Consider the following 13,756-nt stretch of genomic DNA (forward strand, 5'->3'; position numbering starts at 1 on the left):
ACAGATCAAAATCATTTTCTACTTTGAATCTTGGAAGAAATTTGACTTTTTTTGCATAACAATAGAGGACTACAGCCAGATTTAGGAGCCCCCCAGTCAGTCTACTCCAATGTATGGAAAGGAAGCCAGGTGCAGTGGGATGGGCAAAGTCCTGGCTGAGAGCAGCAAATGGAGCATGGAGAAGAGATGGAGCCTGAGAACAAGTTCGGTGATAAAAGGGTCTTCAAATTCAGACACCACAGGAGTCATGAAAGCAATTTATCATTTGTCTGCATGTTACACTTCTGCTCAGCTCAAACTTAGAACACACTGATAGGCAATCTCACTTTATCTGAGTAAAGGCAGAATTCCAGCTATGACTGGACGCTTGAGGCAGAAGACACAAAGAAGGAATGCATATGACGTCTGCTTCCACACGATGGGATTGATAGAGGCCAAGGAATGCCAATCAGCAATATTAACCAACAGTAAAATCTTACAATAGATTTAAATCACCCCTGCCTCTGGCTATTCAAACAGTAAATACATTTAACATAGATAATAGGATTGTCCATATACAATGAGGATAGATAACAGTCATAGCTGCATTTATGTAGAAGTTAGACATATAATGGTGAAAGGAAGTGATGGGAATGCTCTTAGGGTTAGTTAATCAGGTTGGGAGGAGGCAGCTCATACTGAGCATGAATCCTGGCACACAGTGGCTGGGCCAAATGCCTGTTTCTGTTCTGTAAATTTTATGTTCAGTAATATGCATATATACACAATGAATTAGATTCAGAGATCTAGAAATGGAATTGAGAATGGTGGCAATATACCACAAAGTAATTTTAATGGTAAGACAAAATAGACTAGTGAAATAATTAGCCAGAAGATACAGAACAAGAGCCAAGAGATTACACAAAAAAAAAGGTCAGCTCACACTTGAAGAAATGCATTTAATGCCAGTCACTACATCACAAAGAACATATACAAACACCAAAGACAGTCCAGAGAAGAATGAGACTGCTCACAACTGTAACTTGAAAGAATTCAAGGAAGGCTAAGGATGATCAAGAATCGTGAAGAAAAGCAACAGTTAATCTTGCAACAGGGTAACAAACAAAAAGAAAACCTAGTCTAAACTTGGTTACTCTCAGTTTGTAAAACAGAAGCAAGAAAAAAATCAAACCAGAGGATTTAATCTCATTAAAATGGAAGCAAGCAGCAAGTAGAGGCAAACATTAGGAATGCTTGCAACACAATGAATGCTATTCTGGGAGAGTTATGGTATTAGTGGGATGAGAGTTGATAGGTTGTTACTTGTCCTTTGCTTCTCATGTTCTGATTTCCAATTATTGTGAAGACTACAGCAGGCACAACATAAAACTTGCCACACGTAAAATCCACCATTATTGGTGATAACCCAGATTCAATGGAATTTTGTTGGAAAACAAGGCAACAAAAAACCTCTAATTTTCAAGCTTCAACCTTTTTCTGGTTTCCACAAGACAGTAAACGAGTGCATTTTATTTTAAACAACAATGTCACCAACAAGCAGGGGAATTTGAAGGAAATAGTCACGCATGGGGATCACCACACTATTAGCTCTCTCTCTCTCTTCTTGGTAAGAATATCACCACCAGAGATGCAGAGGGTCTTCTGCAACACGGCTTTTAAACAGAGTTATTTCATCCAAGTGCATCATTGGAACATCTCGGATGATGTCAGCGAGTCCTTCATGAAGAAGTGGGAATATAGCCACATTCAGTGCAGGGCGGTCAGTCTGGAAACTGGAGAACAACACAAGACAACAAGTTAGAAAGATGGCTTGTGGACAGAAAAGAATTAACTACTTCAATGATGTCTTCAAATTATAGATTAATTCACAATGTTTCAAGGACAAGTCATTGTTATTTCTTTTGCATTTCATTTTGAAATATAAAGCAGCACCTTCAAAAGCCGAGAAAAGTTGTTACTCCTTGATAAAATGGAAACCTGACTGTAGAGGTGGGAAAGATAGCTTTATGAAATTCCTAAACTATTGCTATTCTCCCTGTTCCTTCTAACTCATGTCAGTGGAGCTTGTCATGTGTACCAGTAAAGTGCTGAATGAACTCAGTCATCAGCGTGTATATGTGACCGTAGTAAAGATCTTAGTGTTTCCTTTCGGTCTGCAGCAAGGTAGAAACTGGACATAGTAGGTGGGGTGGAGAAGGGAGTGTCTGCTGCACATCTTGATCTGAAACTGGCTCTTACTTTACAGCACAGTTAGTTGTGATGGCGACATTGATTCAATAGATTGCAAAAATGCAAATGAGGGTGAAAAGGTACTGCAGCAATGTTGGAACTGTATATCATTACAAGTCAAAACCTCCAAGGAGACACACAAAAGCACAATGAAGGGGAACAAAGACACGTATTGCTTTTGGATAAACAGATAGAAGATTCTAGCAAGTAGAATCCAGGGCAGTTTTTCTCTAGTTTACCAATAATCAATTTGCAATAATCTGAAAGGGACCTGGAGAGGTGAGGTCAAACAAAGGTCGATTATGTTATGCAGCTGCAAAATTGAGATTGCATCAAAAAACAGGAACATGGAATACAAATGAACCAGCAATAAGATAATAGAAACCTACTGGGGAGGGGGAGAGGAATTTGTTCGATAAATTGTTAAAACCTCTGAGTGACTTATAAAACCAAGAAGGTGCTGCTTAAGGTGGAAAATTGCCTCACAGAAAGCTCGCATCCAGAGTCAAATCTGTAATCTCTCCCAACCCTACAACTCTCTCAGAGTCCTATACACTCCTCCAACTCTGGCCACTCAATTCTAACCATTCCACTGTAGTTGGGCTCTAAGACCTGGATAGCTTTTCTCAATCTCTAACTTTCTCTCTCACCTTCTCTCGTCCTCAAAACCCTCTGAGAGTGTAGCCTCATTAAGCTTTTGGTCATATGCCCTAACGTTCCCTTCCTTACAGCAATATGGGTATACTTAACCCCTAGAACTGCAGTGGTTCAAGAAGGTAGCTCACCACCATTCTCTCAAGGGTAATTAGGACCAGGCAGTAAAGGTTGGTGTAGCCAGAGACAACCAAAGTCCAGGAACAAATAGCATGTCTCCACACCCAGTAGGTATTTCAGTTTGAAAATTTCAACTGATAAATTCGCCTGGTGATTTCATATGTTATATTATACCTTCAGATGTTAGTTTTCTATTCCAGAAAGCATTCTTGGGTTCATGTGAACTGGACTTAAACTTGCACTTTCTTGGACATTACCTTGTCAAAACGTATAAGTTGACACAGGCATTGATTATGGAAAAAAGGAGATTTTTAAAATTTAGATCAATTACAATTTCTTTATTGTTTTGGTTTTAAGTCAGAACAGCAGAGGCAAAATCAATTTGCATACTTTGCTTGGCACCAGTTCTACAATTTTTAATAAAAGGAATAATTTATTGAATTAATGCAATTGACAAAGATAATAAAAGCCTAAAACATCAAGCAGTAATGGAAATAAATTGCCTGGGGTACCAACATTGCCTGTACACCTGCTGAGGTTTCTTTTTTTAAAAACTCAACAGTCATGTTCATCAACTTATTACGTGCATGGAGAGTGTTCCTTACCTGCAAGCTATTTAGAAGCACAAGTTCACATTTTTGGAAGACCTTCAAAAAGTGATTTGCCAAATGAATGTTTTTTTTTGGCCCAAGTTTAGGCTGCCATTTCCCTTTGGGCTCTGAGGTTAACATTCTTGGTGCTTAGTGGAACCATTGAACAATTACATATTGTTCACATTTCCATGTTGAGGCAACACACCACCTAACTTGAAATATGGTTGGGCTTATAAACAATGCGATTTTGCCTACCATTCCATCCCCAAAATATATTCATCCCTCACCTTCCTCAAGTAAACCCTGTCCACTGTCCCCTGTAGTATTTTGATTTTTAAAAAGGTAATACAATACAAGGAACACTGGTGACGTAGGTTGGGATAAAGAATATCACAGCTTCATAGCTGCAGCTGACTCTTGAGATTCACCCGATTTAATCTAGGCAGCAAACATTTACAACCAATTGGATTGTGTGGTACCACATGCCAGCCCTGTTCATGTGCACTTTCCAGGTAGCGGTAGTCACTAACTAGCAAATAGTGGCTCTTTCCCCACTCTGCTCGCTTCCTCCCCCAGCCCCCATCCTCAAACACAGACTCAAAAGGATTTACAGATCAATTATAGGATCAGTATGCCAGCTGAGATCAGCAAATTAAATCCCTGGCCTTTCCCTGGTCTGTTATCACTGGTAGTGCATTTACCTACTAAGCTAATCAGGACATTTATTTAATGGAACTGAATGTAAATACTGCAAGATTTACACAGTTTTTCTATTCCCTTTAATGAAAGTCATGCTGTCTTCCGAATCAGCTTGACTTTCAACTACAGCTGCAGAAATGTTCATCCAGGGCCATATGTCCACATCAAGTAGGGTAGGTGTCGAGCCAACAGGCATTAACATTGGCAAACTCAACAGTAAGCAACTTTCCTGTTTTACATAGCTCAATGCAAACCTTCATAAAGCTCAATTTCTTATCTCTGTAGAGGTTAGGAAGTCTAACCTCAGTATGATATCTAAGAATCACAATTGTCTCCCTCCTCTATTTGGATAACTCACTTTGTAGAAATCAAAACAGTCAGAAAGTGACCCAGCCCAAGCAAATCTCTCACACTCGCACACCAAAGTATCGCTCCATAAATAAACATCCTGCTAAATTCTCCAAATTGTCTAGAGTTTGCTGTTTTGTAATTGGTAACATAAATTCTGCTATCAATATGTATTGGTAATGTGGCACATTACAAAATCACCAAAACAAGCATACAGCAAGAAGTTACTGCAGAGTAAGAGTTCAAAATCATCAAGTTTATGACATAAAAAGCAAAATATTACACATGCTGAAAAATCTAAAATAACAGCAAAATGCTGGAAAAACCCAGTAGGTCATCTATGGAGAGAAACAAAGTTAACATTTCAGGCTGGCGACTTTTCATCAGAACAGAAGACAGAAATGTAAGCATTTTTAAGCTGCTGGAGGTGAGGGAAGATGACTGGAAGAATAAAAGGAGAACCTCTGGGATATGGTGGAGGCCAGCTGAGGTTAAATAACAAAGTTTCAGGATACAACAGTTAGTGGTCATAGAAGTGGTGAAATGGCTGTGTCTAAATGAGGTAACATGAAGGATAAGGAAAGAAAGACCAACCCAGCCAAACAATAAAAGAATGTGTTTTATTCTCCTGCCAATGCACTTGAATAGTAAGTCAAATATTGTTAATGCCATCATTGAGTCCATTCCACAGTGGAACAGAAACTGGAATTGGCAATGTGTCTGTTGTAGCTGTCTCGCCCTCACCTACCCCCTTGTAAGCTGCCCAGCTCGCCACTTCACTCAGTACTGGGGCACTGAGTACGGTTCTTTCTGAGCACTCTACTGGGTTTTCTCACTTATTCCAGTTTAAGTATGAAGCCATTACCCATGTCCTGCAGCACTGCTGGCAGTAATGGCACAGGCACTAGAACTGCCTGGGAGGGCAACCACTGCAGTTGAAATGTCAACATTTGCAACCAAAATAAAAAAGGGAAATAGAAACAAAAGCACAGATCAAACTGGGGACAGAGGTTATGATCTAAAGTTGTTAAAATCAAATGTTGAATCTAGAAGAGGGTGCTGTTCTTGGAATGTGTGTTGAACTGCACTGGGTCTGGGCAGTAGGCCAAAGACAGGAAAAGTCAGCATGGAGCAAAGCGAACATCACAGTGGCTGGGGCAACATAAATTCAGTTACTAAATCTTGAATAAAAAGCTAGGCTCCGCGGTGGTGACCTTGAAACCTCTGTTAGCGGTTGTAAAAGCCAGTCTTGTTCACTAATGTCCTTTGGGTAAGGAAGTCTGCCATCCTTACTTAGTATGGCCTATGTATGACTCTAGACCTACAGCAATGAGGATTGACTCTTAAATGCCCTCTGAAAAAAAACCTAGCAATATCCTCAAACTGTTTCAGAAAAGTCAATCAGGAATGAACCCAGGCAGACCACCCTCCAGTGAGCTAAGCACTAGAAGTAACAAGCAGTCAGCCAGCCTTGTCAATGCTGTAAATCCTGCCTTACTAACGGCTAGGGTCAAGTACTAACGTTGGCTGCAAGAGTTCTTCAGAATAGATCCAACTATCTTCAGCTGCATAAACAAAGACCTTTCCTACAGTACAGGGTCAAAGTTGGAAATATTTGCGGATGATCATAAATGTTCAGCCTCATTTGCAACTCCTCAGATACTGTATCAGCCAGTCTCTAAATGCAGCAAGATTTGGACAACGTTCAGGCTTGGACTGATAAGTGGCAAGTAACATTTGCATCACTCAGTCTAAGTGGTGACAGAGTGGTGTAAAGTTGAAAGGGAGTTGCCCTGGGAGCCTTCCTCATTGATGCCAGAAATCTCATAGCACCAGGTGAATTACTCTAGATTACCTTGTACCATTCCATTCCCTTGCAGGCAAATCGATACTACTGCATCAGCAGGTAATCAGGTTTACTAAACAAGCTGGCGCAGGCAGTGGGCTGAATGGCCTCCTTCTGCACCATAACATCTGTGATATTGAGATTCAACATCTATCGTCAAGTAGATTCATTTCATGTGATATCAAAGAAATGGATAAAAGCACTGGATACTGCAAAGGTTATGGGCCCATGCAAAACTCTGACAATGTGGCATGTCCTATACAGGAAAACAGGGCAAATGCAACCTGGCCAATGACCACCGTCTGTAAGTTCTCTTCCAATCAGCACACCATGCTGATTTGGTATTTTATTATGTTCCTTCTCTGCTGCTGAATCACAACTCTTCCTTTCCTCTTAGCCTTTCATATTCCCACAAGTGTCCTTGCCACTGGGGGTGTACCCTACTACATAAACTGCAGAGACCCACCAAAGCCTTCTCAAGGAAATAAGTACTGGCATAGCCAGTGATGGTCATATCCATAAAAGAAAACTAACAGCAATGAACAATTTGCATTAATAATGTACTAAGACTCGCAAACAATAATTTGTTTAATCATTTGAAAGTTATTACTTGAAGTTCTACTTTGCTAAGTTTAAATTTTGCATTTAACAGCAGTTATTATATAAAAGTTGGGCACTGAACTCTTCACTGGAAAAGTAAAAATCACTAACCAACATCCAGACATCAAAGGGTTAAAAGGTAATAAAAATCCAAAATAAAGGACGTCAATCTGAAGAAAACAGATTCATAAAAATTTGAGTATTCCTACAATAGGGTTAGAAGAAAGCTTTACATGCTTTAAAGCCTTTGTGACACAGAAATGCTTTGATGTTCAAAGGTTTACTGAAAGCAACACAATCTCCATGAAAGTGCCAATCTCCAGCAGCTCCAAAGTCAGACATTGCTCTTCCACAATTCGAATACGATGGAACGTACATCGCCCACCTGTGCAAATTGTGAAGCTTATTACAGTGGAAGGGAATGACATTTATATTAAAAGTATGGCAAGAGATGAAGGTAATAATGATTAACTAGAGGAGCCACGACTTATTTCGTATATGGACATTAAATAGTCTTTGACAACAGCAGTTTGCTTACTTTTCATTTAAAATTTGCTCAAAAGTTTCAATGTTTCTCAGAACAAAAAAAGACAATTGAAGTACATTACACATTGCATTTTCTCATTCAAATTAGCAAAAGAGCTCAATCAATTTACTTCAAAAAAAAGCTTCAATTATTAACAATATAAATGCAGCTGACCTCCATCTCTTAAAGCATCTCTCGTTTTCTCTCTCCATCTTTCCCTTTTCTCCATGACAAGCTTCAAAACATTATCAGCTATCCAGAAAACATTTCTCAGGTGGTGTTTTTTGGAGGGTGCAAGTACAGAACAAGAGGGGCAGAATATTTACATATTTGATACTGACTGCAGAAAGTCCTGTATCTTTCCCATGTATGTGACTACTTTCTTACACCAACCCAACTAATTAAGGTATTTTTGCATAATCATTCTTCATCTATTTGTAAATAGTTGTCAAAAGTCTGAATTTGCACAATTCTCCTTTTTTTGACAACTCAATCCATAATACAGCCGTGCTTTACAAATGAAATTCAGCAATACAAAACAATAACGTGAAAGTATGTTCACACGCACTGATCAGAGCAACAAAGAAAATAAATCTGCTAGGGTGATTCCTGACAGAAGGATTACTGGCATTCAAATAGGTTCATACCTGAATAATACCCACTTGGGCAAGGTACCAGAGGGATATCTTGACTTGCGGACCCCACCCCAACAAGGCTCACTGATTTCATGGTGGTACAAACATTAAATAAAAAGGAAGCTCCAAAACAGGCATAGACAAATCCTAAAGAATCACAACCCCGCAGCAATCACAGCTGCAGAGAATGGTCCCACCTGTTATTGAAAGGAAAATGCAACAGCCATAAAAGAAAAACATTCATTACTGAGCGGTCGGAGCAAAAAGAGAGGATAACAAACAGGCAGGACAGAGAAAGAAAAATAAAATATCTTGCTCAAGTGACATTTAATCCAACTGACAGTCTAAAAGCTTGAACTGAAAAGACGTAAAGATCAACAAAAAATGGCCTAGTCTGTTAATATGCCTTCATTCCAACTGTTCCCTGCTTTGTTTACACTGCATACCTGCTCCAACTGGTTTAAATTCAATCCCTCCATTTAATCGTCCATCACCTCAGGGTAGCTCAGTCTTTAATATATAAGGATGCTTTGCTCCAACTAAAATTACCTTTTGAAGTCTCAAAATGGGCTGCAAACAAATCAGAGGAGAAACCAGAATATCTCCTCCACCAAAGTAATTTGGAAGCTGGACAAACAACCAGTCAACATTCATTACCCATGCACACACATGGATCAAACAGCCATGGCAGCAGGGGCTAGTGTGCAGACAGTAACACTGGATGAATACTCCAACCAAGTCATGTCCACACCTTTAGAATAAGTGAAACCTGGAAGGAGGGAAAGAGAGGAATGAAAGCATAAACTAGTCAACATACAATCACTAAATTATAACAGGCGCCTTCTCAGAAACTACCTCAATTCAGTTACTGGAAATTACTAACTTTGTTAAGGGCCAAACATAATTTGTTTCGTTACTGCAAATTAAGCATTCTAGCACATGATACAACACAGTGCGCACTCCAAACTGTGGCCAGAATGCTTTTGCTTGACGAGTCCCAACAGGAACACAGATGGAAATCTTCTTGGCCCACTGCACCAACCTCCTGGTGGGTAATTACAGAGAGCACTGGCAGAGACCTGGCTGCAAGCCACTTGGCTACCCTCTTGGATGAAGACTTGAAAAAGAGGAGAGAATAGAACTGAAATAAAATTCCACAAGAGATTTTAACCACTTTTCAACAACAGGCATTTTTGAGGTAGGGAAACATTAACTTTTGGTCATCATTTTCATTTCAAAAAGTACAGGTTTTACTCTTAATACAGTGACAATCCTTACTTCCATTAGCTCTACTTCCAACAATGGAGGATTTTAATCTTTACATAGCAAGTAGTCAAGCATTTGAAACATAGACCTAACAGCTTTCTAAATTACTGAATTATATAGCTATTCATTGAGGAGTATTTCGACTAAATTGTATATGATGTATGAAACAATTATCATGTTATTGGTGAATGAGGTGATAATATTTACAAAATCAACAAGTTTCAGTAAGGGTTGGGTTTCTAAAGGTACATTTTAATAAACAAAATGTTATTAGTGACTAGCAATGAGGGAGCCATCTTAACAAATTACTGTAGTAAAAGTATTGCATGATGTTTAAGCGGTCATACTGGAATTGATGTTCTGTTCTAAGTCTTGTTGTCTTTGCTTTTCAAAACAGGCACAAACGATCCCAATAATATCGAGTTGCCCACTACTGTTCTTCACCATAGTGTTCTCGTTCACACACCCTCCCCAACACCACTGCTGTCAGTTCCTTTGACCATCTGCCTGCATATCCAATGTACATGCACTGATGGGTGGAAGTAAGCATCACCATGACAACTGCAGACCCACCAGAGTAATTAAAACAGACATTACATAATCCTAATTGAACACTGATAAAGCATTTCAAGGAAAAAAAAAATCAGATGAGAACTTTTTTTGCAATTTTTAGATTAGAATTTTTTGAAAAATGAAGTTCATTAACATAATCTTCATCCAGTGAGCTGCACAACCTATACACCTGCCATGCTAGGTAAACACTGAAAGATTAGCTCAATTGGCTTCTTATTTCTTTATGGCTCCAAATATTTTAAAAAAGGTTTTTTTGCCCTTTTTCACAGTCTTAGGACGTTCCAGAGCACTTTACAGATTATTGAACATTTCTGAAGTTAATCCCAGTTGTAAAGAAAGAAATGCACCTGTCAATTTGCACACAGCTGCAGAATAATAGCAACCAGATATATTACCTTAAGAATAATAGTTTTAAACATTTTTGCAAAGTTCATATTTAAGACAGTTACAAAGACTTTGATTTGTCCTGTACTACAAATTCAATTCTAAGAAGTGCTGCAATGTCCCAAATGTCAGACTCCACACAAATGCCAGTTATAATAGTTGGCTAATGCAAGTTTACCAACAGCTATAAACGTGCACTCCTGCTGAGTTTATTCAACAAAAAAAAGTGTTCAAGACTGACATATTATTTCAATATTTTGCAAATCATGATGCTTGACATAGTAATAGATTACACACAGATGAATTTAGTATGAAACATCTTGAGCCAACAGACCATACCAGATCCTTATTCAGTACTTTCTCACCATCGGCTTGGTAATTCTGCCAAAGCCAGTCTACAATGGGATCAGTGGATAAATAAATGGAAATCTTATTGTCCTTCGGTTCCTGGTTCAGTACCTACACACTCTAATGGTCTGGCAGACGACAGTTCTTTTGAGTAGCTGCTCCTGCTATTGCCCAAATAATAACTATTGTAAACTAAATATTGATGTCCTGTTTTGCTGGGTGGCTCAATGTAATCTGATACTAATTTAGGCAGTTAAGTGCCAGTTTAACAGATTGCATATAGGTCAGTCAATTTGTTTAGTCTGCATTATCTGGAAAGCTTGATAGGATTTATTTTCCAAAACATGATCAAATATCAGCAACTGCTTATTGACAAGATTGAGAAACCAACTTACATGATCTAGACTAATTTTATATTCTTACAATGGTAGGCTTGAAGTGAACAGTAGACCCATTTCTCCAAAGCATTTCTGTACAAAAGGTGTTTTTTTTTAAAAAAGCACCATTTAAAGTTTTCAAATTTGCGATTCCAATTGAAAAATTACTTCGACATCAACAGTGATGTGGAAAAAGAAAACAACATTTCCCTCCTGTTATAGATATTTATAATCAACCTGATCAGATGTGTTATGAAACACTTCTGGCAGAACCTGAACTTCAGCTTCTGGTTCAGACACGCTTCAACAAAGTGGTTTTAGGATTGGCATCAGCTGTAGCTCAGTGGTAGCACTCTCACTTTTGACTCAGTCAGGCAGGTTCAGTCTCACTCCTGAGTACCAAATTTAGTTGGAGGTGCTGCTTCTTGATAAAATGTTAAATTGAGACTTTGCCTTCTCAGGTGGATGTAAATCTTGCCATGACACTATTTGGGAGGAGGATAGGGGGGAGTCTACCCCTGGGACCTGGCCTATATATGTCCCCCAATCAAAGCATAAAAAGGGATCTGATCGTAACATTGAAATTGGTTGCCCCGCCTCCTACAGTAAAACACAGGCGACACTTCAAAAGTGCTTCATTGATTGTAAAGCATTCGGGCATATCTGGAAGTCAGGACATGTGACATATAACATTCAAGCCTGTGTTTCTTTTAATTAACTCGCCCATTGACGTAGTGCTCAAACAAACGGCAAGCCATACAGACCAGCTAGTAGGTATTACAAAGTGTGTTGCCCACTCTGACTGCCTAGTATAGGTGTGTCAGAGGGATTTACAGATTGATTGATTATCAATCAATCTGTTTGGCTGTGTTAGGCCACACCTTCCATGACCATCAAATCCTGATGTGGGACCTGGACCAAGAGTTTCTGACTCAGAGACAGGGACAGTACCAGTGTGCCACAAGACATCAAGGCCAAGCTGGAACAAACTACAATCATGAGGTGCTGCACTTGATAAACTGGGAAATGAAACAGTGCTAACTTTTCAGATACAATTAGAATCCAGATTGTGATTTTTGACTCTCCTCCTCGAAGCCAGTCCTTCATATCATTGAACTCTCAATCATGTTTACATCATTCTGCCCCAACCTTATTGCAAACCTACCGCCTGCAAGCATATTGTAAGATTACAACATGATCCTCCTCACCAACTTGTGGGCCCAAACTCCTAAGCTATATTTGACAATAATTATTGTTACTGAGCTAATTAGGTGGCATTAAGAGTCCATCCTCTTCTTTTAAAAAAAGATTGCTAAAATTTCTTTGTGAAGATTAAGTGTACAAAACAGAATCAGACCATATATGAAGAAAACCATATCCTTCTGCAGATCTAGGCAGCAATAGAGACAAAAGAATCAGCTCCTTAAAATATAAAAAAGACTGAATTGTCAATTCAGACATAACTAATTCAAAAACTTCATAAATTACAGTCAAAAGAATCAAGTACCTCAGTCTGTAGTTTACAAGATGAAGACAATTCTCCGTTTGCTGAGCATAGGTGCCTAGTTTGCACTGGAAAATTCATAGAGCTCAGTTACTCATAAATGAGTTGCCTGCGATGTTCGCACTGCAAAACAAAGGCTGCTTTATTTTCATGCCTATTCTCATCTCGCTGGTGAGAGTGCAGTTGGCAGATAGCGCTAACTGGGCTCAAAAATCTAGCCTTCATTGAGGCGTAATGCATGGTTAATGACTGAAGGAGTGCATCTGTGCTTTTTTGTCAGGATTCACCCTATTGCACTTTGGTTCTTTCAGGCTTCACACCCACATTATATGCACAGATTTACTCCTGCTCGTGCACATGCACAATTTCTAAAACAAATATTTATTTCTACCGATTTTTGGTATAACATTAAAACTATACAAGTTGAACTAGAAGGTATCTCTGATTGCTAAACATGCTTCAAGACAAAAATCAAGGGTTAACTGAATTGTTAAAAAGCAAACTAAATGTGCTTCAAAGTTGAACTGCTTTATGATAAAAGAAAAATTGTGTTTGAATAATGTTAGGAATCAAGAGAGTTTTAAATCTGCACCGTTAGTTTCTGTTAAAAGAAAACAAAAATGGAACAAGGATGTCAGCAACATACCTACAATGTTGTAAATAGGTCAATACAGGCTGTAGTTAGTTCATCCTCTTTCCTTAAATTTTTCTTCCTCTTCTGGGAGCAATTTAAACAGACTTAGGATTCAATGTGCACCAGCAGTCCTTCTGTAGCCCATCTCAGCCGCCATTTCTGTAGCTAGGACACAGAGCTGCTGCAAAGTTCAAAGACTCTGTCACTTGTCCACAGAGACTGCAAAAGCATCATAGAACACGGATCAAAAATAATTCTGCCTTTGAGCCATCCCAGCAGAGACACCCGATTCCACCACTGTTACTCTCCCCTTCACCAATTGGCAAAGTCAGTACAGAGCAGGGATCCAAACCTGGGATGGAAGGGCACACTATCACTACAAAATCTGATGCTGATATTTCAGACAAGATGTCTTTGATA

General features: G+C 39.0%; 1 protein-coding gene across 4 annotated transcripts in view; it reads right to left on the reverse strand.

Moving 5' to 3' along the window:
- Positions 1-920: 920 nt before the first annotated feature.
- Positions 921-13,756, reverse strand: part of fbxl18 (F-box and leucine-rich repeat protein 18) — a 33,426-nt gene continuing 20,590 nt past the window's right edge. Inside the window, exons 4-6 of one of the 4 annotated variants that reach the window (XR_015760592.1) lie at positions 13,349-13,555; positions 12,706-12,825; positions 1,652-1,772 (exon numbers count right to left, since the gene is read on the reverse strand). Coding sequence is in view for 1 of the 4 variants with exons in the window: in XM_087997951.1 (XP_087854077.1) it covers positions 1,616-1,772 (157 nt within the window). In the remaining 3 variants the exon portion in view is untranslated. Of the gene's footprint in view, positions 1,773-12,705; positions 12,826-13,348; positions 13,556-13,756 lie in introns of all 4 variants that reach the window. The other 3 variants (XR_015760594.1, XR_015760593.1, XM_087997951.1) reach the window with 3 other exon arrangements.

This window comes from Chiloscyllium plagiosum, unplaced genomic scaffold, assembly GCF_037043375.1.
Source record: "Chiloscyllium plagiosum isolate Xiang-an unplaced genomic scaffold, Cpla_swu_hap1 HiC_scaffold_20, whole genome shotgun sequence".
Classification (NCBI taxonomy): Eukaryota; Metazoa; Chordata; class Chondrichthyes; order Orectolobiformes; family Hemiscylliidae; genus Chiloscyllium; species Chiloscyllium plagiosum.